This window comes from Mustela nivalis, assembly GCF_964662115.1.
Source record: "Mustela nivalis genome assembly, chromosome: 9".
In the NCBI taxonomy this organism is placed as follows: domain Eukaryota; kingdom Metazoa; phylum Chordata; class Mammalia; order Carnivora; family Mustelidae; genus Mustela; species Mustela nivalis.
Window position 1 is genome coordinate 17,523,687 of NC_139028.1, and position 22,892 is coordinate 17,546,578.

The window sequence follows — 22,892 nt, forward strand, 5'->3', positions numbered from 1 at the left end:
TGTTTTACAGATGGAAAAACTGAGGCACGGAGAGGCTTCTTAACACGCCAGAAGTCACATAGCCATTAAGAAATTGAGCCAGAATTTGAACCTAATCATAAGGGATCCGCAGCAAGGAACATCTGAGTGTGCCTTGCCCTGGGTGGTTTAGATTTCGGATCGCACCCCACATCCAAGAGCACTGCAGAGATGGGCCACCACTTTCTCCCAGCAACACCACGTCGAGGTCAGGCATAAGACCTTCCCACCTGCTACCACCTACCCACCTCACCCACACCTCAAAAAGAAAGCCAATAGTTCTGCCACTATCCTTGTCAGCAAAACAGTAGGTTCTGGGCAGAACCTGTCTCCTCAGGTTGCTCACATCTGCAGAGTGAAGTCTCACTTGTGAATCTGGTCGGAGGGACCTGTGTCTCCCCTGTGTATAGTGGCGGGCAGTGGCAAAGACATGTGGAGAGGGTAGGTCTCAGGCTTCAGCATGACAGAGGTGGGACTAAGGCTGGAACATCCTCCAACAGGAGCAAGGATGTTCCATAAGTGCTGGCACCGAATGTGAAAAATGTCTGCTAGAGTCCCAAGCCCAGGCTGTTCCCCAAACACATCCCCATCCTCCTGCCAGTCCTGCAAACTTCTGGTGGAGGTACCCCACACTTGTGCAAACCTCCCTGCAGTCCTGACACACCACTGAAGTCCTCGGTATGCTTCTGTCTACATGTGACTTGTCCCCATCCCCAGCACGAGGGAGCATCTCATGCAGAAAGTTTGAGAAGTGTGGACCCTGAGGCTCCTGGGAAAGCTGCAGTACACTTGCAGGCACCAGGCAGGGAAGGGCACAAAACAGGCTAAGGCTGCCACCCTGTGGCCATCCTGAGAACCACACCTTCCCTCTAACCCAGAAGTCAGGACAGAAAGCCGGGGACCCCCACCACCAAGGCCTGGGAAATTGAGCTCCTCCTCCCCTCTTCTCCTGAATTGGGTTGTCTAATCTGCTCCGAGCTCCAAAGGAGATAATACCTAACATTCATCTGTTACCCTGCAGTGTACAAAATGCTTTCACACCATAATGATAATTACACGATAATATTAATTATTATTGTAGCAACTACTATTAATCGAGGGTTTACTATGTGCCAGAAACTTCACAATCTCAACCCTTAATCCCTACAACAAAGCTGTAGTAAACAAATATATCTTCTCAGCAAGCACCCATGTTCCTTTCTGCTCTCAACGGCACCTTCATTTTTGGGAAGAGACAATTCCCTTCTACTCCCAGGACTTTTATTGAAACTACTGGCAAAAGTCAGCTCTATTTTCAATGAACCCAATAGAAGGTAAGTCTTCCGGTGCCACCCTGAGGGGCAAGACTGCCTGAGATTGAAGCCAACACACAAGAAGCAGAACAAATCTCAGTGGCATTGGAGACCCCTGGATTCAACTGTGCCTGAGAGAGTCTCTGGACTTTTCCACTCCATGAACCAATGCATTTCCCTTTACTTAAGTCTATTTGGGTGGGAGGGCTTGTTTGTTGTTTGTTTTTTAACTCAAACGCAAAAGAATTTTATTAATTTTTATTTCATAAAATAAATTACCATGTGGAAACAGGGAGTTTTAAACAACAGATCCAAAAATAGGAATTATGAAAGTCAAGGGTGGGGGATATTTATTCCACACCACATGCATGCCACTCCTTGTTGTCTGTGCTGAGGACAAATGAGCGCCATACTGTCCTGAGATAATTTGGAAGCAGAGAATGCCACGGTGACTGAATTAGACGACAACAACTAGGAACGGATGCCATGCAACAAAGGAAAACAGCTCTGTGATTGCTGGAGCAGCGGGTGGCCACTTGAGGTTGGTCAGGGCTGGTGATGTTCTCTGTTGCCATGGTTACATCAGGGATGGCATTTCCCAGAACTCCCTTCCTTGGATGGTTCCAACTAGAGTTGGCCAAAAGAAGCGCTCGTGTGACGGTAGAAGGCAGAAGGGACATCGTGTCCATTACTTTCTTCTGGACAGTGTGCAGTCCCGTGTACTGATGGACAAATGCCAAGGGCCTCAGTGAGTTCCAGTGCATCTCCCCCAAGCTCCACTCCAGGGCAGCGGCCCATAAGCAATCTTTTGGATCCCGAGCCACTGGCAGATACACAAGCTCCCACAACAGCTCCTTCACAGCTTCACGAAGGTGGTGACTTGGGGGGGGAGGGAATACGAGCAATGGAAAGGGAATAAGTTCAAGACCTGCTTTAGAGCTAGACTTGGTAGGACTTGCTGGTGGGTAAGAGGGAGGGTTTGACACAAAGGGGTCTTTGCCTTAAGCAAGATGGCAGATGTCTGGGGCCATTTTCTAGATAGGAAGAAGCATACTAAGTGCTGGAAACAAGAGTTCTGTTTTGGAAGTTGTGGTAGACTGGGAAAAAAAAGCCACATTTTAATGCATTGAAAAAAATGACCACAAAAAAAAAAAAAAGCCACAGCTCCTCCCATTCATAACCATAAACTTATATAAAAGTGGTGAGTACAATGCAAAGACGTTTCTTTTTACTGACCCATTTGTTTCGGGCCTGATATCCCATCATCTGCAAATATTTTACTATTTCATACAATCAAGGACCTTCCCTCCCCTACCTAACCACAACCAAAGTCAAAATCAAGAAATTAACATTGATACAATACTATTGTTCGATCTGCAGTCCTTATTCAAATTTCTCCAGCTGTTTCACTAATGATCTCTAAAGCAAAAGGAAAATCATTTTGGTGTGTCCATCATTTACTCCAGGAATCCACATTTCATTTAGCTTCATGATGACCCTCATCTTTTCCAATCCAGAAGATCTATCCTTTAGTGTGTACCATGACCTTGATCTTTTTGGAGGGTACAGGCCATTTCTTTTGTAAGAAGTCCCTTGATTTTGGTTTGTGTGAAATTTTCTCACAAGTCAAGTCAGGCAATGCCTCTTTGATTTGGCATATCACAGAGGTGGTAATGGGTTTTTCTCACTGCATCCTGTAAGGTGGCACACAATTTCCATTCCCCTTTATCTGAGGAGGATGTGCACTCTGATCACTTAATTAAGGTGATGTCTGCCAACCTCTCCACTGGCAAGTTCCTCCTTTCCCCTTCGTAGTTAATAAGCATTTGTCCATTATTGTAGTAAACAGCATTAATTGAGGACTTTATATACAGGAAGTATTTAAAGTTGTAAATATCCTTTGCCTTAGCAAACTTTTGATCGAGTTATCCTTTATTTATATCAGTGTCAATTAATGGTTTTCAGTTTCTTTCAGTGGGTTGTTACTCTCATTATTTATCTTGATGCTTGTATTGTCCCTTGTCTGGACCCTCAGTGAGAACCTTTCAAGCTGGCTTCTGTGTCTTTCGTAAATGACCTCATGGTTTCCGAGTACCTTCCTGCTTGCTGGCATGAGATGTACCATGACCATCTTGCACCATGTCCGCCTCAGCAGTGCAAGCGGCTGAGAAGGGTGTGTTGCCTTTAGTCGGTCTCCTGAGGCTGACCCATCTGTGGCTGCTTCTCAGCCTTTCCTTGATTTCCGTGATGTCGATTCTTTTGAAGAATGCTGATCGGGTATTTTGGAGAATGTCCCTGAATCTGGGTTGTCTGGCATGTGCTCATGGCTAGATCTGAGTTACAGACTGGGGGAGGAAAATGTTGCAGAGACAAGTGCCCTGATCATCATATCATATCATGGATGCATGACATCAACGTGACTCGTCACCTTGGTCACCTGGATAAGGAGGTGTCTGCAGGTTTCTCAACTGTGAAGTTAATATTTCCCTTTCTGTACGCTGCTATTTAGAAGTGAATCACTAGGTCCAGTGAACACTCACGAGAGAGAAACTGACCTCTCCCTGGAGCCGTAGTATGTAATCACTTAGAATTCTACTATGATAAGATTTGTAGGACAGGAGTTTTCAATTTTACTTTTGCCAGGACCCCCACCAGAAGTCAAGTGAAACCTATGGATCTCTTCTCAGAAGAGCATTTTAAAATTCAATATATTTATTTAAAAAAAAAAAACCCAAGGAATTGCAGAGGAAAACAATGATACTGAAATACAATGATCAAAATATTTTATAAACAAATGTGTGATGTGGCAATAAATGTGTTTGTTTATTAACACATCCAAACACATGTTCTAAGCTTCATGTCTAGTCACTACTGTAATTTCCAAGTGTTGCTGAGTATAAATGATACCACTGCTCCTGCTAACACAATGGTTTGTTGCCTGCATTCACGATGGGATGGAAGGAGTGCTACCTCAGGGACAAGTTTATAAAAATAAAGATTTATTTTCCCAAACAAGTTCACAGACTCCCTGAATTCTATCCACAGATCCCCTGGGAGAGTCCCTGGACCCTAGGTTAAGAACCTCTGATCTAAAAGGATCCAAGGTAGCAAAGATGCTCTCAGAATGCAAAGGAAACAGAAAGTGCCTGCATAGTGGTGAAAAGTAAGAGCGGTTTCACCCTCTCTAATGATGAAAGACATGCAAAGAAATCCACATATCAGAGATTTTCTTATCAGACCATTTATCAACATTTTTCCCCCCAGTAAGCTCTACTCCAATGTGGAGCTCAAACGTAAGACATGAAATCAAGAGTTGCATGCTCTAACCCCTGAGCCAGCCAGATGCCCTATCATCTTTTAGAGCGAAACAACAACAACAACAACACTCAGAGCTGGTGAGGATGCTGTGAAACTGGCATTCCCATATACTTCTAGATACAGGGCAAATGTGTACAAATGTGTGCAACCCCATTGAAAGGCAATTCAAAAATATCCACAGTCATAAAAAGTTCAAACTCCTGATTGAGAGAACCACTTCTGAAAAGCCACCCTAAGAAATTAATCCTAGATATATAAAAAGTTCTATTTAGAGAGCCTTGTGACAGCAATATTTATATCCACACACACAAAGAAAGATTAGCGGCAAATAGAGATCTAAAAGGAGGGCGAGGAATTAGGTGCAATGCATACAGGTGCATGGATGCATGGAAGGCAACGCAGGTATGAAATGAACATTACTCCAACAACACAGCGGTCTGCTACAGACTGATGAGAGGCAAGAGGTGTAGGGATCCCCTCTGAGCCTCAGTTATCTTATCTATTAACAGAGGGATATAATACCACCTCCTAAGATTGCCAAATGGCTTCATGAGATAACATATAAGTCTCTAGCAGGAGCAACATGGCGGAGGAGTAGGAGACCTAAATATCATCGGGTCCCAGGAGTTCTGCATGTTAGTTATCAAACCATTCTGAACACCGACAAACTCAACAGGAGATCAAAGAGAAGAGCAGCAATTCTAGGAACAGAAAGTCGACCACTTCCTGGAAGGTAGACCGTGAAGAGAAGTGAATCCGAGGCGACCTACGGGAAGATAGACTGTTGGGGGAGGCGCCGGCTCCTGGCAAGTGGTAGATCAGCACAGCACAAAATTGGAACTTTTGGAAGTTAGCTCCACTGAAGGAAGTCGCTCTGGGGGCTAATAGCATGGTCTAAGGACCCATGGGGGTCACAGAAAGACCGGCGGCGCCTGAGTTGTGGCAGAGTTCCCAGGTATCAGAGCGGGGAAGCCGACTGCAGAGACGGAGCTGGGGGAGGCTCTCAGTTTGGCGTTACCTTAAATCATGATCCGAGGTACAGTCAGGCCACTGTTCTTTGAGCAGGGACCCCACAGGTGGCAGATCTGGGGAGACCCCCACCTTGCTCCTCCAGGAGAAGCCGCAGGGGAGGACGTGGCAGGAATCTGCTGGGTTTGGAGACTCCAAACTGGCCGTGCGCCAGAGACAGAAATGCTCGGTCACAGGCCGGGTGAGCTTGGAGCGCGGGCCAGAGACCAGGGAGACGGGAGGGACTGATGGCTTTTCTCTGAGGGCGCACTGAGGAGGGGGGCCCTGAGCTCTCGGCGCCCCCAGGGTGGAGACTGGGCAGCCGCCATCTTCATTCCCGTCCTCCAAAGCAGTACGGAAAGCAATCAGGGAACAAAAGCTCCCCAGACCAAAACTGCGCAGATTACTTAGCCCGGCCCCTGGCAAGGGCCGTGGAATTCCGCCTCCAGCAAAGACATTTGAGAATCACTGCAACAGGCCTCGCTCCCAGAACATCAACAAGAACATCCAGCCAAGACCAAGTTTACGGATCAATGAGAACTACAGAACTCCAGCACACAGAATTCATGGCTTTTTTCCCATGATTCCTTAGTTTTCCAATGTTAAAGTTTTTAAAATTTTTTTAATTTCTTAATTTTATTTTTTCTTATTCTATTTTAAAAATTTTTCCTCTTTCCTATTTTAACCTTTTTTAACTATTTTATCTTATCAAAATGCTTTTAAAAATATTTTTTAATTTTCATAGTTATAGTCATATTCTATCCCTTCATTGTATTTAACCTTATATTTTGTATTTAACCTTAGTTTTTGTATACATAGAGGTTCTTCTTTCTTTAAAATTTTGGGATACAGGTTCTTCTAACAGATCAAAATATACCTTATACTCTCACACATGGCTTTGTTCTAGTGTCCAGCCTGATCACATTCTTTCCTTTTTTTTTTTTTCAACCAACATCATATCTTATCAATTCCTTTTTTAGAATCTTTTTTAATTTTCACCCATTCATCATGCTTACCCTTATTTTTGTATATATAAAAGTTTTTTTTTCCTTAAAATTTTGGGAGGCAGTTTCTTCTAACAGACCAAAATATACCCAAAATCAAGTGTATGGCCCTGTTCTATTCACCAGTCTAACATATATATACACACATACACATACACATATATACATACACACATATATATAATACACACACACACACACACACGATGGAATACTATGCAGCCATCAAAAAACAAAAAAACACAGAATCTTGCCATTTGCAACGACATGGATGGAACCAGAGGGTATTATGCTAAGTGAGTAAGTCAATCAGAGAAAGACAGCTATCATATGATCTCTCTGATATGAGGAATTTGAGAGGCAGGGTGAGGGGGAATGGGGAGGGAGAAAATAAGACCAGAAGTGACCAGGGAGGGAAACAAACCATAAGAGATGCTTAATCTTAGGAAACAAACTGAGGGTTACTGGGGGGTGGGGGCCTGGGTGATGGACACTGGGGAGGGTATGTGCTATGGTAAGTGCTGTGAATTGTGTAATGCTGATGATTCACAGACCTGTATTCCTGGGGCAAATAACACATTATATGTTAACAAAAATAAATTAATTAATTAATTTTTAAAAATAAAAACTCTAGTAAAGAGCATGGGGCATCCTGGGTGCTCAGAATGGATCATCTGTTGCCATTATGATGATATCATGCTGTACAATAAAGTAAAACAAAAAATCATACATAAGCACAGTTACATCATTGCAAAAAAAAATGCAGGAAAAAAAAGCAGAGGAAGTACCTCAAAATATGAATAGCAATAGTTTCAGGGTAAAGAGGTCAGGCATAATTTTCTGTTTTTCTCTATTTTCTAAGTTTCTAGGATAGGCTTTTAATACACTATCTACCTGTTAATACAAAAAGCAGCAAAGGCATGTGCTGGAAATACACATCCCTCCTCTTTCCCAACAATTGAGATGGAGCCCATATCAGGACAATAAGTAACTCAAAGTCCTACATTTCCCTACGTGCCCTCTCACCCCCGAAACCTTGGAGGCAAAGGAAATCCCACTGTCCAAAGCTGACATCTCTTTATAATCACCGCTGGGGGGAAGTGCCCCAAATGAACAAAGAAGAAATGCAAACGCTCACTAGAGCCTAGACCGTTGCCATCACTGAATTCACTACCCACAGAAGGAAACTCAGCAGCAGCAGCAGCAATAGAAGGAGCCTAGCCAAGTCCGCGAAACATCATCCGTTCTCAACAAACATTAAATAAATGCGCGAACACTGGGTGAAAGGGTTGCCTCCGTGGTGGTCCCAGCAGAGCCACTGTGCCCACAGGGTGGCAGTGTGGTTCCACACTAGGCAGAATGGGTTCCACCAGGACCTAAATGTCTGCAGCCCAGTCCCTTTCCAGGCAGAGGAGCCCTGAGACCCACAGGAAGCCTCCAAAGGAGAACACGGCAGGAGTCGCCCTGTTTTTACTGGAGTGGGTGACACAGCTCTCCAGCTGTTAGAGAGAGGCACCCTGTCCGTTTGGAGGGTTGGACCAGCCCCTGCAGCAGACAGAGCGCCCTGGAGGGAAGTGCGAATATCCAGAAGGCAGAGCTAGGGCGGAAGGTTCCCAGGAGGGCGGCTGCCCTCAGGCCTTGGAGACAGAGCCCTCTGCGAAGGGCGATACTGGGGGCAGGGTGCTGAGATGGATAGAACAAACTGGGGGGCCGCTCAGACCAGGGTTCACATCTTGGCTTCCCTTCTGGCAAGTCCCATCACCTCCCGTATTTCCTTATCTGTGCATTTCCTTATCTGTGTAATGGGAGTGGGACCTTGCCAGGTTGTGAGAGACGGAAGTTCACTAATGCAAGAAAAGGACTAAGAGCGACACCTGACATGCAGCCCCTTGGCCAGGCTGGTCACCAACATACTGTTTTTTATTGTTGTTGTTAATAACTGTGGTGTCATTAATTACACATAGACATCCCAAGGAAGACTTACCCTCTGTGGGCACACAAGATGAAAGCTGTGACTGGATCTTGAAATCATTTCTTCATCCTCCATCAGGCAGGAACTGAAAGAGAAAAGACCAAGAAGCAAAAATGTTAGCTATTTTTTTTTTTTTAAATTAAAGGACATATGTTTGGGGGAACTATCAAATGTGATTTCTGAATTCCCTTCAGGGAGAGAAGAAATAGCGCCAAATTCCCCCCACCTCCTCCCCTGCTCAATCCTGAGGCCAAAGCTACCAGAAGAACTGTGGGCCCAGCATCTACATGAGGAATTTTGTCCAATGGGACACCTTCAGGGTGTGGCTCCTGGCTCTGAGCTGACCTTGTCTGCACCCTTTAATGCCAGCAGGCAAAGGCAGGATCCCTTCATTCTGCATACGGCTGTCCTGGGGGTGGGGGGGGGGGGGGTGGAGGCAGATTTCTTATCTCTCCTAAGCTTATAAGGTATGATTGATGAGAAAAAGCAAACAGCTAGAATCATTTACACAAAAGGAAAACAGAGAAAAGAGACAACTTAAGATAATCTCCAGGTCTCCAATATACTGCATAGTGGAAGGTGGCCAAATGTTCTCCAATTTTTATGAGGACTTTTTTCCAAATTTGATGAGGAATTTTTATAAAGAAAGAGTAAAACTTGTTTACCACAAAAGGGATCTAGGCTGGGTGGAAGCAGCCACTGGGAAAGTACGATTCATGAAGGTTCTCCAGGAGGGATAAACTTGAAATGTGAGGCACATACGGTTCAAATGTCTCTTTTCCTCTATGTTTACAAAAATGAACGTGTATGAAAATGCAGACACTGACTCTTAAAATGTAAGTCACAACGATCGTAATCTGCACACCTGGGCACACGGTCCCTAGATTTTGTCACTGTAGCAAGTGAACTTCAAGAGTCTGAGTGCTTGTATTCGACATGAAAGGCTGTGTCATGCTGCGTTAACAAAGAGGTCCAAAATATTTGTGGATTAAAACAAAAAGGGTCTATTGCTCTGCTCATTCATGCTATATGCCCATTGGACCTAGACATGTCCTCTTACTCAGAGACTCAAGCAGACACAGCCTCCACTCCCTCGTTGCTGGGGCAGGGGAAGGGTTGACTATATACTGTAAGTCACGCATGGGCTCCTAAAGGTTTCTGCCCTCTTCACTTCTTCCCACACAGCACTGAACAAGGCGAATCACCTGTTCACAGGGAAGTAAGAGCCTACTGTGTGTGCAGGGGAATACTGGAATCATTGGAGACAGCCCAATGACTAGCCAGGGATTACCCCTCTGACATTTTGATCAATCTGTCAAGTACATTTACCCTGAAACATATTTTGTGGCTGTAACAATGTTTGCCCTCCAAATCAACTTCTCTGAGAAGGCTGATGCAGAGGAACTGTAAGTACCCTTATTCCTTCCCCTAGAAGGATCTAGAGTAACTTGGATTGGAGCCTTCCTCCAATCTTCCTCCACACAGAGCAAGAAATCACTTATTTGGCAAATCTAAATTTAGCTCCAACTAAGTGTCAGGTGCTAAGCACACTAAGACAAAGTAAAACACAATTCCTACTCCCAAGAGATCCACAGTCTAGTTATCCTGTTGGATCAGAGGGCTGGGGCTTGGAGCAAGGTCTCGGCTCCACAGAGATCCATGTGGGCACTTGCCCTCTCCTTGACATCCCTCCTGCCCAGGTATTTTGCTCAGCTCTTGCCTGGGGTCCTCCTTGCCTCTGCTCTCCCTATGCTTCCCTCTTCGAGACCCTGTGCCATACCTATTTCTCTGGCTCATCTCTCTCCACTCTTGCCTTAAAACTTGTCTGTTTTCTCACCCATGACACAGGGTTCCTGCTTCTAAATGTCTGCTCTGCCCAGAGCATTGCACACAGGCTCAACTTCCACACAAACCATGTACATTCCTATTCCCACGGGGCTTTCACTTCCCTTTCATCCTCCTCCTTTACCCTGTAAGCACTAGACCTTCACTGTGCCTATCACACCACTCTGTAATAATCTGTTTATGCATCTACCTTCCTCACTGGACTGTGAATTCACTGAGGACAGGCACTCTGTCCCTGACTTATGGTTAAAGCAAAAAACAAGCACTCTGTCCCTGACTTATGGTTAAAGCAAAAAAACATGCTTGTTGATATTTCTGTGGCAGAGAATTAGGATGGGGTGATCAATAAAAGACATTCAAGCATAAAAATATCCTGTATTCAGGTAGTATTCTGAGTATGTGGAGCGGTTGTCAAATAGAAATAGGACTTCAAGGAGAAAAAAATTACTTCTAACTATAAAAATACGTCTAACACGAAGAGAAGATTGTTCATGAGCTAATCAGTGTGTGGCCCACAGTCCACAATGAGGCATCACGCAGAATCTCAGAACCCAGTCTCAATGAATCCAAATTTGCAACTTAACAAGACCCTTAGGTAATTCTTATGCACAGTCCAGGTTCTGAAGCTCTGGTCTAACGCATACTAATCACAGTGGTAGTAAAAACAGTTCTTAACGTTTCCTGATGCTCCTTCACTGTCTAGACACTCCTCCTGTGCCTCTCACACTCCTGTGCCTCTCAGAGCAGTCCTGTGAGATCGATACTACTTAACACCCTCATTTTTTCAGGTGAGGGAACTAAGACATGGAGAGATTAAGGAAGGACCTTGACAAGGTCACGTGGCTAGTAAAAGTAGGAGGGAAGAGTGGAAGCTCTTGGGCACCTAGCTTAAGAAAGGTGCACAGGGGTACTTAACAATATTTTAATAGATGCTAAGAAATGGAGAGCTGAGATCTGAACACATGCTGATGGGTTCTAAAGCTCCTGATCACTCAGCGCATGATAAATATTTGTCATTTGTCAAGGACACCGCGGGGGGTTCGGGGGGCTTTCCACAGCACCTGGCATGCTGTACACCGCCCACAACCAACACATGAGTGTGTGACTGAGTGTGGTGGGCAGGCCCCTCTGGAGTCCGGGACCTCAGTGTGGTGAGGAGGCGTGGAATAGGAAGTAAGTGATTTGGAATTAAGACTGTCATCGGCCAAGTAAGGAGCCTGAGTTGGAGACTATGCCTGCATGTGCTCAAGAGCTCTCAGCCAGAGACGATACTAATAGCGGTAACCTGTGACTGGTTCTTGTCTCCATCAGTCCCCACAGGCTCCACGGTCACTGTAAAGTGACCTGTGTCTTTCCGAGAATTTCCAGGCTGTGGCTGGCACAAGCAAACCTCCTCTGCCGGACCCTCCACTCGGCTACTTCTCAGGAGCAATCTCGGTCCCCGGGGACAGCTGCTGTGCCTCTCCTGCTGGGTGCCCCAGGCCCCGCTGCCTCCTGCCGCAGCTGAGGGATATGCTGAAAGACTCCACTGCAGCTGCACCCACTCTGAGGCCAAGAGAACGCCCAGCCCCTTTGCGCTCCGCTCCACCCCGTGTTCCCAAGCAGGAGTGACGCGACCAATGCCTTCTGGAGATTTCAATCAAGCAGCCCCCTATTCTCCAGCTCGAGCCCACAGGACAGAGTCCACAGACTGTACTCAACCAATGTTGGATCTAGTTGGCCATGCCTGAACCCTTCTCCCCTCCTGGCAAGTCTTAAACCCCGGGGGCGGGCGGGGGGCGCTCCTCAGCCCCAACCAAACAGGTTTCTGAAATAACACCCAATTTGCCAATTAGTAGTCCCAGGTGTTTCTGAACATCAGCTTAAGCTCAAGATGAAGTTTCCCCCCAAATCTGCTTTTCTCCCCCTTTTTAATCCAACACAGAACACTGAACTTTTAAGAAAAACAGACCGGAATCTCTTCAAGACTGTGTGCATGTGTTCAAAGTGGACACGTGCCCACCGTCTCATTCTGCATCCAGTCGTAGGACTCCCTGGATCATAACTACCACGTATTCCTACTGACTAGATGCCTGGCACTTTAACCAAAACCCTTACGGGCCATTTCTCCAGCTTGTAAACGAGGAAACCGGAGATCAGAGGGTTACGTAACTCCTTGAAGTTTCTCACACTTGCCAGTAAGCAAAACCGGATTCACACCCAAGCCTGTTTCTCCCAAGTACACTGAAGGTTGTCCCCTTTTTGGGCCAGGGATAGTAAGCTAATGGGAGTGATAACCCATCCTTAGAAGAAAGAAAGGCGAAGACCTGGCTTTGACTCAGAGACCAGCGCGCTCACCCCGAGCTCCTGCTTCCTGCCAGCGGCCAGGGTCCCAGCTCAGCCGAGACGCGGCGTCACACAACGTGAGCGTCGGGGCCCCGCCCACTCCAAGCCAAGCCCCGCCCCGGGCCTTGGCCACGCCCCCGGCCAGTCACCGCCCGCCCACAGCCGTCATTTCCTGTCCGGCCCTGGGTGTGTCAGGTCAGTGCGTCGGGGTGACCCGGGGTCTGCCCTGGGATGTGGTCCTGATCTGGCCGTCAGCGCCGAGCAGAGGACCCTAATGTGGGCTGCAGCAGATGGGACGGTATCAGCCGCGAGCTGGGTCCTCGCTTTGGGCATGGGAGCCGGTGGACGCTGCGGAGTGGTTGCCAGGCAACGGTGCCGTCGGCCCCGCCCCTCTGCGTTGGGCGGGGCGGGGCGTCCAGGCGAGCGGGTCGCCTGGCTCCCGCATGCGCACCGCGGGTGCAGTGCTTCCTTGAGTGCACCTGCTGGCCGACGGTGTGTTCGGCTCCGGTCGCGCATCCTTACACCCCTGCGCCTGCCCGGGCAAGTGCTGAGCCTTCTCTGCACTGGCAACTTTGGGAAAGTCAGCTCGCTTCACTAGGCCTTAGTTCCGTGGGAGCCTTATTATGTTAGAGCTGGAAGGAACCCTATCGCTCATTTAGTTAAGCCACACGTCCCCGCCCCCGTTTTGTAGATAAGGGGGCCTCGCATTTACCACTCCTTGCGTTCCTGGTGCTTCAGTTAACCCCCTGGGGAGTCCTCTTGGATCGTGTTACCTTTTCCATAGAATGAGTTAGGCTCAGAGAGGTTGTCGACTTTAGCAGAGGTCACACAGCTTGGAACTTGGTGGAGTCTCAAGAGTCAAGTAACTCCCACTTTGTTCATGGCCGAGTTCAAATTTCCATTTAGAGGTGCTTCCACGACTGCATTTCTACTAAACCTAGTTGTAAATCAGAATCACCCCTGAGAGAGTCTTAGAAAAGTCTTTATTCCCGGGTTCCCTGGCAGGTTGACTGACTGAGAAGCTTTGGTGCTATAGCTAAGAACTCTGTTTATTCAACAAGTTTGAGGATGGTTTTCATGGCCGGTGGGTGAACTTTGGAAACCCCTGGGTATACCCGGAGGCCTGTTTACCCACAAACCACGGAGAAGTAATAAACCTGAAGAACCTAGCCAGGAGAGACACTGGTGCACAGTGCCATCAAGGTCTGCTCCCTTCAGCCCGTTTTCAGGTTCTCTTCACTCCTCAGAAACAAGCCAGAGGCTTACAGTTTAAACGAGTTTGGACGGTTACATGCAAATTCTCCAGCTCCTGGCTACCAGCCACATGGCCAGGTCCAGGCTTCTGGCTGGGAGGGCCTGTCATGACCAAAGTTAGGCACTGGTGTTCTCTCCATTCCTGCCAGCTTGTCAGCCTCTGTCCCCCGAACTCCTTCATGCCAGGTCCCTGAATCACAGCGGCTGTTGTTGGCTGTGGAGGAACATTTTGCAGAGCAGTTCTCCCTGTGGAGGGAGGGCTGACAGCTTTCCAGAAGTATCACCACAAATAATGAGTATCCCTTGGCCTTATCAGCAGCCAGAGTGAAATAGATCACCCTGCTGTTACTCGTGACATTTATGAACACAAATCCATCTTTAAAATAATCACTTGTCTCTTCATTTTAGAAGGCTAATGAGCTCGACAAATTCCGCTTAGTGTTTTATTATTATTAATTTTCATCACTTATGCTGCCTCCCCCAGGTACTCTGGTTGACAATGGCTGACGATCACGAGAAAGATTTGCAGAAATTTCTTAAAAATGTGGATGAAATCAGTGAGTACCAGAAAATCATAAACAAATTAAATTCTGTGCTACCAAGGTGGAGTGACTGGAGAGAAATGATGAGTCTGAGCTAGTTCCTGGGCTGCGTGATAGGTTTATGACTCTAAGAGAAAATGTAATTGAAATTAAACAGAAAGGGTATTGAGAAGCAAGTAATATTAGAGCCTGGGGTGGTGTTTTATGGCTGTTAATTGGTATCAGAGAAGCCGTTAACATTCTGGTTGGAATTGAGGCTGACAGCTCTTCTCCATATTTTGACCCCTTCTGTATAGGATTCACGTCAAAGGAAACTAGCTGTTCCCTTTGAGATCACTCAGGAACCTCACTGATCAGTGTGGAATCCCTCTTGTTTCAGGGCAGAGCCATTTCCGATTCTGAGCTGCAGAGGCAAAATCAAATGGCTTTCCCTCAGTGTCGGTCTAGTTATATGGGTGGTTCATGGTTGTCACTATCCTGTCTCCCTGCCTCTAGACAGGAAGACCCCTCCTTCCCCAGGTGGGATCTCAAAGGACATCCTCTGATCCCACAAATCCCATTCAAGAGATTTAAAAGCAGCTGGTTTCCTATTCAGACTTTAGGGAGCTTGTGTGATGATGGAAACAAGCAAACCAACAATCAAACCAACCTTACATATCAGACAGAAATATGTTGAAAGTGCTCCTTCCAGCAGGCTGTACAGGTCCAAAGAATTAAAATGGTTTAAAAACTAGTTGAGGTAATTTGATAAAAGACACAACCACCATGTGTTCTGTGTTCATCCCTGGGCCCATCCTCCGCCCATCCCTGAACGTTGTTCTATGGACTTCTGGCCTTGGCCAGCCTGCTGCTCACCTTTCTCTTCAGGTGGTCTAGTCCAGGCACGTGATTTTGCCTACAGCCTGTTTACTCACCAACTCCATGACCCTGTTGGCTATGCTTTTTTCTTCCCTGGGCTTCGGACTCTGTGCCAGGTATCCTATCCACTGCACCCACAGAAACTGCAAACTCCGTGTGTCCAAAAGCCTTCTGTCCTCCTCCCAAATAAAACCTGCTTCTACCTTCCCTTTCAGTCTAGTCTGGGTGGGCGGTACCACTAGTTGGAAATTTACAGGTCACCTTGGATGCCTGCCAGCTCTCACCCTCCATTGAAGTGGCCATCAAGTCTGGCTTCTTTCTCCCACCCTGTCCTCCCTGCCCCCTCCTTTTGTTCTGGTTCTCTGACCCAGACTATTTCAACAACCCCCTGATTGTTGCTCCTGCCTCCAGGCTTACACTCCCCACAGAGTAACGTATCTAAAATGCAAATCTGATCCAGACACTTCTCTGCTTGGATTCTCTCCACAGCCACAATAAACTTCAAGCTTTCCTCTGGACTTAAGTCCTCCTGTGACCTTGTCCTTACCTCTTGCCTCTCCCTAGGGCAGCAGACTGCTTCTAGTTCCGCACAGTTCCCCTGATGGTTCACGCTCTGCAGTTGCCTTTGTTGTTCCCTCTGCCCCCCATCTTTCTTTATCTGGCTCGCTTTCATTCAGCCTCAAAGTCCCTTCGGGTGCCATTTATACTAGTACTGGCCCATAGAACTCTGTGTGGTGATGGAAATGTGCTACAGTCTACACCGTCCACTAGTGCCTGCACGCAGCTATGAGCCTTTAAAAGGTGGCTGGTGCTACCCAGGAACCGAGTTTCTTTCTTTCTTTCTTTCTTTCTTTCTTTTTTTTTTTTAAGATTTTATTTATTTATTTGACAGAGAGAGATCACAAATAGGCAGAGAGAGAGGAGGAAGCAGGCTCCCCGCCGAGCAGAGAGCCTGATGCAGGGCTTGATCTCAGGACCTGGGATCATGACCTGAGCCTAAGGCAGAGGCTTTAACCCACTGAGCACCCACAGGCACCCCAGGAACCGAGTTTCTAATTGTATTTCATTTAGAGTTAGTTTCAATTTGTGTAGCCATGTGTATAGGTTCTATGCACTCATTTCCTGGGTTCTTGCTATGTATTGAGCATTGCTAGGCCCTGGAGACTATAGTAAAGATAAACAAGAATTAGCTTTCTTCCTGGTGACTGCAGCCCAGTGGGGAGAAAAGATATGAAACAAATCATCTCCAGGATGATGTGTGATACAAAGAGAGATTTGCAAAACACAAGAGACACTAATGCAGCTTACAAATTGTATTAGTCTGGTTGGGCAGCTGTAACAAAATGCCACTTAAGCAGTAGAAATTTCCTTTCCACGGTTGGTTCTGGAAGTGTGAGATCGAGACATGGGCAGATTTGGTTTCTCCCGAGGTCTCTCCCTTGGCTTGGAGATGACCGCCTTCTCACTGTGTCCTCACAGGGTCTTTTCTCTGTGTGCACACATCCCATGTGTCTCTTCCTCTCTTAAAATACGGACACCAGTCCATTTGGTTTAGGGCCCCATCCTGATGACCTCATTTAACCTTAATTATGTCTGCCAGGACAGTCATACTGGGGCTTGAGGGCATCAGCCTGCCAATGGGGTGGGGGTCACACTTCAGTCCTTGACAGGAATTCCTTGAAGTTTGAGTAGGAACTGGGCACTGGGAAGAGGGCAAGAGAAGATTCAAAGTGAGGAGAAAGTAGGTTGGAAAGCTGGAAGTTCAAGAACGTGGTGCTTTTTAGAACCAGGAAGCATAAAAGCTCTGTATGGCTGGAGAGTCGAAATCACGGATAGAGGGGTCCCATCTGAGTCAAGAAAGGCTGAATCAGGGAAGACCTTGGAAACCACAGTGGGAACTCACGTTTACCCTCTGAGCAGCTAGACGGTTGACTCGGCGCAGGAACGTGATCAGATTTACGCCTTAGAAAGGTCATTCTGGCCACTGTATGTATGTGGAGACAAGGACACTGGAGGGGAGATGCTGGGATCCCCCGTCAAGGGGCTGTTCCAGCACTCCAGGGAAAAGAGGCCAGCTGGGTTTAGAGCTGTAGCAGCAGGAACGGGCACGAGTAAATGGACTCAAGATATATTTAGGATTGACTTGGCGAGCTTTCAAGTGTGAGGGCTGCAAGGGCAGAGGGAGAACGAAGACTCAAGAATGAGTCCTTAAAGTTTTGGGGTCGAATGCCCAAATTTGGCAATGGTTTGGCCATCTGCTGAGAGAGGGGGCGTTTGGGGGAGGAACAGTCTGAGGGGAAAGAGGACAGGCAGGCCAGGACTGGTAAGCACAACACTACATGTAGATGTTCAGAGGACAGTTGGCTTTGCAAGTCTGAGCCTAGGAAGAGCGCAGAGCGGGGGATGTCCCTTTGGGAGGCCCCAGCTAATAAATGGTATTTAGAAGCATGGGAGAGAACGGGACCACCTGGAGGAAATGGTCCAGAAAAAGTAGTGGGCTCAGGCAGAACTTTGAGGCTCACACAGTCTAGAAAGTAGGTAGGACAGGGAAAGCAGGAGCATGCAAAGGAGACCAGAAAGCAATGGCCAGAGAGGTAGGAGGGCGACCACCAGTTTGTCCTGTGTCCTTGAGAGTCCGGTTTTTTTGTCCGTCTCTTTTTGTCTTTGTTTGTTCCTTTTGTTTCTTAAATTCTGCATGAGTGAAGTCATACGGTATTTGTCTTTCTCTGACTGGTTTCGCTTAGCGTGATACTCTCTGGCTCCATCCATGCTTTTGCAAATGCAAGATCTCATTCATTTTTGATGGCTGAGTGATATTCCATATCTGGCTATTGTAAATAATACTGCAAGAAACACAAAGCTGCATGTGTCTTTTCAAATTAGTTTTTATTTTCTTTGGGGGAAATACCCAGTAGTAGTAGAATTACTGGATCCTCTGGTAATTCTAGTTTTAATTTTTTGGAAGAACCACCACACTGTTTTTCCACAGTGGCGGTACAAGTTTGCATTCCCACCGACAGTGCCCAAGGGCTCCCTTGGTTGGAGGCAGTTTTTTAAAGTCCATGGGAGAAGGATAGGATGACTTGTTTGGGTGTGATACTGTGCTTTATAGTAAGAAATATATATGTATTCTTTGTCCCTGTGCCTGGCAAAGAGCTCCCCAAATCCTTGGAACTTCTAAGTGATCATACGGATAAAGGCATCTTTATATTCATGACAAGCCCTTTTCAATCACACCTGAGCTTATATTAATGAGAGACTTTTGGAACCTGAAGGTGGGAGCTGGTTGCCAGGGAACCAACTCTGTGATAGTCTCAACCCTCTGGGAAGGGGAGAGGGGCCGGAAGTTGAATTGATCGCCAATGGCCAACAATTATTTTTTTATCAGACCTATGTAGTGATGCTTCCCTAAAACCCCAAAAGGACCAGGATCAGAGAGCTTCCAGGTTGGTGACCGGAGATTTTGGGAGAGAGATGCGCTCAGAGAGCCTGGAAGCTTCGCACCCCGTTCCCACATACCGTGCCCTATACATCCCTTCCATTTGGCTCTTCTGGGTTATAGCCTTTTATGATAAACTGATGAGCTAGTAAGTAAAAGATTCTCTGAATTCTGTGAGTCAATCCAGCAAATTAATCAAACCGGAGGAGGAGGAGGTTGTAGGACGCTCTGATCTAGCCGTGAGGTCAGAAGCGTAGGCGACAACCCGGACTGGCATGTGAAGTGGGGGGTGGGGAATGGGCCGTCTCATGGGGACAGAGCCATTAACTTGTGGGATCTGACATTATCTCAGGTCAATGGGGTCAGAATTGAGTTGACTTGTAGGACACCCAGGGAGTGTCAGAATCGCATGGTGTTGTGGGGGGGAAATGCCTTGGAATTGGTGTCCCAATCACGCGAGGCTAACCATGGGATTGCCGGGTACTTTGGACTAGCCGGTGGAGTTAGGATGGGTTCTCCCTGGTGTCCATCTGTCTTTGTCAGTCCTCCACATCCATCATAAAGGCCTAGAAAAGTGGAGAGTTGGGTCTGGAGTTGGAGTTTTGTCTGTCACGTGGGGTGGGAGGGCAAGGGGGTTCAGTGTGGAGACAGGATGGATCATGGGATCTAAGCTGCACGGGCAGTGACATGAAGACGGGGAAGGATAGCTTTAAAGACTGTTCTGTGGTCCCAGGGTAGTGGAAATGTACCCCTTTGTCTCCACGCAAGATTGGAAGCTCTTAAAAAATAAGTATCTTTCTTATTCATCCTTGTTATCTGTAGCATTCTGTGTAATATCTAACTCATAATAAGCTCTCCATAAATTGTTGTTGGATTAAATAAGTAGCTTGACACTGCTTTGAAGGCCAGAGTAAAATTCTCCTGCATCTTCTTCCAGGCAAAACAAATCCTGTTTTTAATTTTTTTTTCTCATTGGTTCTAATTGCTTTAATTTTTGCTTTCCATTCAGAACCTTCTTTAAGAATAGGGAAGAGAGGGGTGCCTGGGTGGCTCAGTCGGTTGAGCGTCTGCCTTTGGCTGGGGTCATGATCCCAAAGTCCCAGGATCGACTCCCATGTTGGTCTCCCTGCTCAGCAGGGAGTCTGCTTCTCCCTCTGCACCTCACCCCACTCTCATGCTCTCTTTCTCAAATAAATAAATAAAATCTTTAAAAAAAAGAAAAGAAAAGAATAAGGAAGAGATAACCTAAGGAATGGGAAAACTATTTGCAAACCATGTATCTGATAAAGGGTTAATATCCAAACTATATGAGGAACCCATACAGCCCAATACAAAGAAACAAAACAAAACAAAAATCTGATTACCTGATTAAAAATGGGCAAAGGAGGAGAGCCTGGGTGGCTAGGTGAGGTAAGGCCTCTGCCTTCAGCTCGGGTCGTGGTCCTTGGGTCCTGGGATCGATCCCGGAGTCAGGCTCTCTGCTCAGCGGGGAGCCCGCTTCCCTCTCTCTCTCTGCCTGCCTCTCTGCCTACTTGTCATCTCTCTCTCTGTCAAATTAAAAAAAAAAAAAAAGTAAAAAATTTTAAAAAATGGGCAAAGGACCCAAACAGACAGATCTCCAAAGAAAATAATATGAAAAGCCCATAGTACATGAAAAGATGCTCAGCATCACTAGTCATTAGGGAAATGCAAATTAAAACCCCACTGAGACATCACGGGTGCCTTTCAGCCTGGCCATCACCAGAAAGACAAGAGACAGCAATGCTCGCGAGGGTGTGGAGAAAAGTACACAGTGGGGGGAATGCAAATGGGTGCAGCCAGTGTGGAAAACCATGTGGAGATTCCTCAAAAAAATCAAAAATAGAGCTACCTTACAATCCCGTGATTCCACTTTTCAAAGTATACCCAAGGAATTGGAAACTCTATCTGGAAAAGGATCTCCACAGCCCCAGGATCATAGCAGCATCATTTACAGTAGCCGGGACCTGGAAACCTACGTGTCCGTCTATGAATGAGCACGAAATGAAGTCGTGGTGCAGGTACACAATGGGATATCATTCATTCATTCATAAAAAGTAGGGAAACCCTACCATTTGTGACAACATGGATGGACCTTGAAAGCACCGCGCTAAGTGAAATAAGTCAGAGGAGACAAATACTTATCTCACTTATACATGAAATCTAAACAAACTCATAAGGAGATCAGACTGGTGCGGTTACCAGAGGCTGCAGGGGGAATGGGAGGGAGGTGGTCAGAAGGCACAGAGGTGGTTCGAAGTCAGTCCCGGGGATGTGTTGCACAACCCCGTGATTACAGCTGATGCTCCTGTAAGACAGACTGGAAAGTTGTCAAGAAAGTAAATCCTGAGAATTCTCATTGAGAGGTGAAAACTTTTTCCCCCCCTTTTTTTTTCCTTTTAATCCTATCTATAAGAAAAGATGGATATTAGCTGAACCTATTGTAATCATTTCACAATGCACGTAAATCAGACCACCATGCGGTACGCCCAAAACTTACCCAGTGATGTGCGTCAGTTACGTCTCGGTGAAACTGGAGGGAAAACAAAGAAATGGGGAGATGTTGGTCAAAGCGTACGAACTTCAGTTATAAAATGATTAAGTCCAGGGGATCTATTGTACAACATGGCGACTGTAGTTAATACGGTATTTTATACTGGGGCATCCAGGTGGCGCGTTCAGCTAAGCGTCCCGTGCTTGGTTGTGGGTCAAGGCCGTGTGCTCAGGGTCCTGAGATAGAACCCTGCATCGGGCTCCAAGCTCAGTGGGGAGTCTGCTGAAAATTCTCTCTCTCCCTCTCCCCCTGTACTTGCTCACTCTCTAAAATAAATAAATCTTTAAAAAACACTGTATTTTATACTTGAAAGTAAGAGAAAAGATCTTAAATATTCTCAGCACACACATAAATACTGTTATTACATGAGTAGATGGATGTGTTAAGTAACCTTATTGTGGGATCACTTCACAACAGATGCGTGAATCAAATGATCACAGTTGTGTACCTTCGACTTACATGATGTTGTGTGTCCATCATATCCCAACAAAGCCAGAGAAACAAACGTTCTTCCCCGTGAATGTTCTACACTCTCCTTTCTAGTGAACAAAGCCTTTTCCTTTTGAAAACCTCATTTAAATGATTTCACCTCTGATTTCTCCTCCAGCCAGTTTAATCCAAGAGATGAATTCTGATGACCCTCTTGTACAGCAGAAAGCTATCCTGGAGACAGAAAAGAGACTACTGTTTACAGAGGAAGTCCAAGAGGAGGACGGGTGCCGGACCACTCTGAACAAGACCACGATCAGTCCTCTGCAAGCTCCTCTGGAGGTCTCTTTTTCTATTATGAAGTTACATAAGCAGATACACAGAAGAGGTCTGCCTTGAAGCAGAGGAAGCCACAGTTTAATCTCAGACTCTCTGGGGAGGCTGAATAATCTTTTGTTTTTTTTAGATCCACTAGATTTATTTTCCACAAGGAAGTATAAACTCTCATTATTTTTTTCTTTTGTCTTTCTGAGTCATCTTTAAACAATGGGTTTATTTTAATGAAAATTTACCCTCCCCACCCCCTGAGTTTGTGACCAATATTTCAGCTGTACTGTAAAGGTAATATGTTCTGCCTCAGATTTCCAACTCCTACAGCCCTAGCGGCGGCGGGGGGGCGGGGGGGGCCCCTTGACCTGCTTACCCGGTAACAACTGTACCCATAATCCTATCTCCTGATTTAAAGCAAGCCCTATGAATTTGGGGCCCTTTAGTATTGATGGTTAGAGGAAATAACCCTACTCCCCACTTGTAATGGATCTGCATTTTGGGATTGTAGACTTACAAATCAGAGAGGGGTTTTTGAAATTTGTTTTTTTGTTTTGTCTTCATGATAACCGGTGCCCTGCAGAATGCAGATGGGATAAGCTCAGGTAAGGACAGCATCTCTCTTCCTAATGTGTATTATTTATTTAGGGTCAGTGTTTATTGCTTGTAGCTTCCAGACCCTTAAATTA

General features: G+C 46.3%; 1 protein-coding gene and 1 long non-coding RNA gene across 10 annotated transcripts in view; one reads left to right on the forward strand and one right to left on the reverse strand.

Annotated features, from left to right (window-relative positions):
• LOC309840493 overlaps nt 1–12,851 on the reverse strand; it is a 45,122-nt gene extending 32,271 nt beyond the window's left edge. For all 4 annotated transcript variants that reach the window (XR_014298627.1, XR_014298628.1, XR_014298629.1 and 1 more), the window contains exons 1-2: nt 12,764–12,851; nt 8,625–8,697 (exon numbers count right to left, since the gene is read on the reverse strand). This is a non-coding gene — a long non-coding RNA (uncharacterized lncRNA). The remainder of the gene's footprint in view (nt 1–8,624; nt 8,698–12,763) is intronic.
• A 90-nt stretch (nt 12,852–12,941) lies between these two features.
• Nucleotides 12,942–22,892, forward strand: part of TTC12 (tetratricopeptide repeat domain 12) — a 42,039-nt gene continuing 32,088 nt past the window's right edge. For 4 of the 6 annotated variants that reach the window (XM_082682588.1, XM_082682593.1, XM_082682591.1 and 1 more), the window contains exons 1-4: nt 12,942–12,977; nt 14,521–14,593; nt 22,055–22,218; nt 22,787–22,808. In XM_082682588.1, coding sequence (XP_082538714.1) covers nt 14,536–14,593; nt 22,055–22,218; nt 22,787–22,808 — 244 coding nt within the window. In that variant the 5' untranslated portion in view covers nt 12,942–12,977; nt 14,521–14,535. Of the gene's footprint in view, nt 12,978–13,257; nt 13,867–13,887; nt 14,012–14,520; nt 14,594–22,054; nt 22,219–22,786; nt 22,809–22,892 lie in introns of those variants that run through there. The other 2 variants (XM_082682590.1, XM_082682589.1) reach the window with 2 other exon arrangements.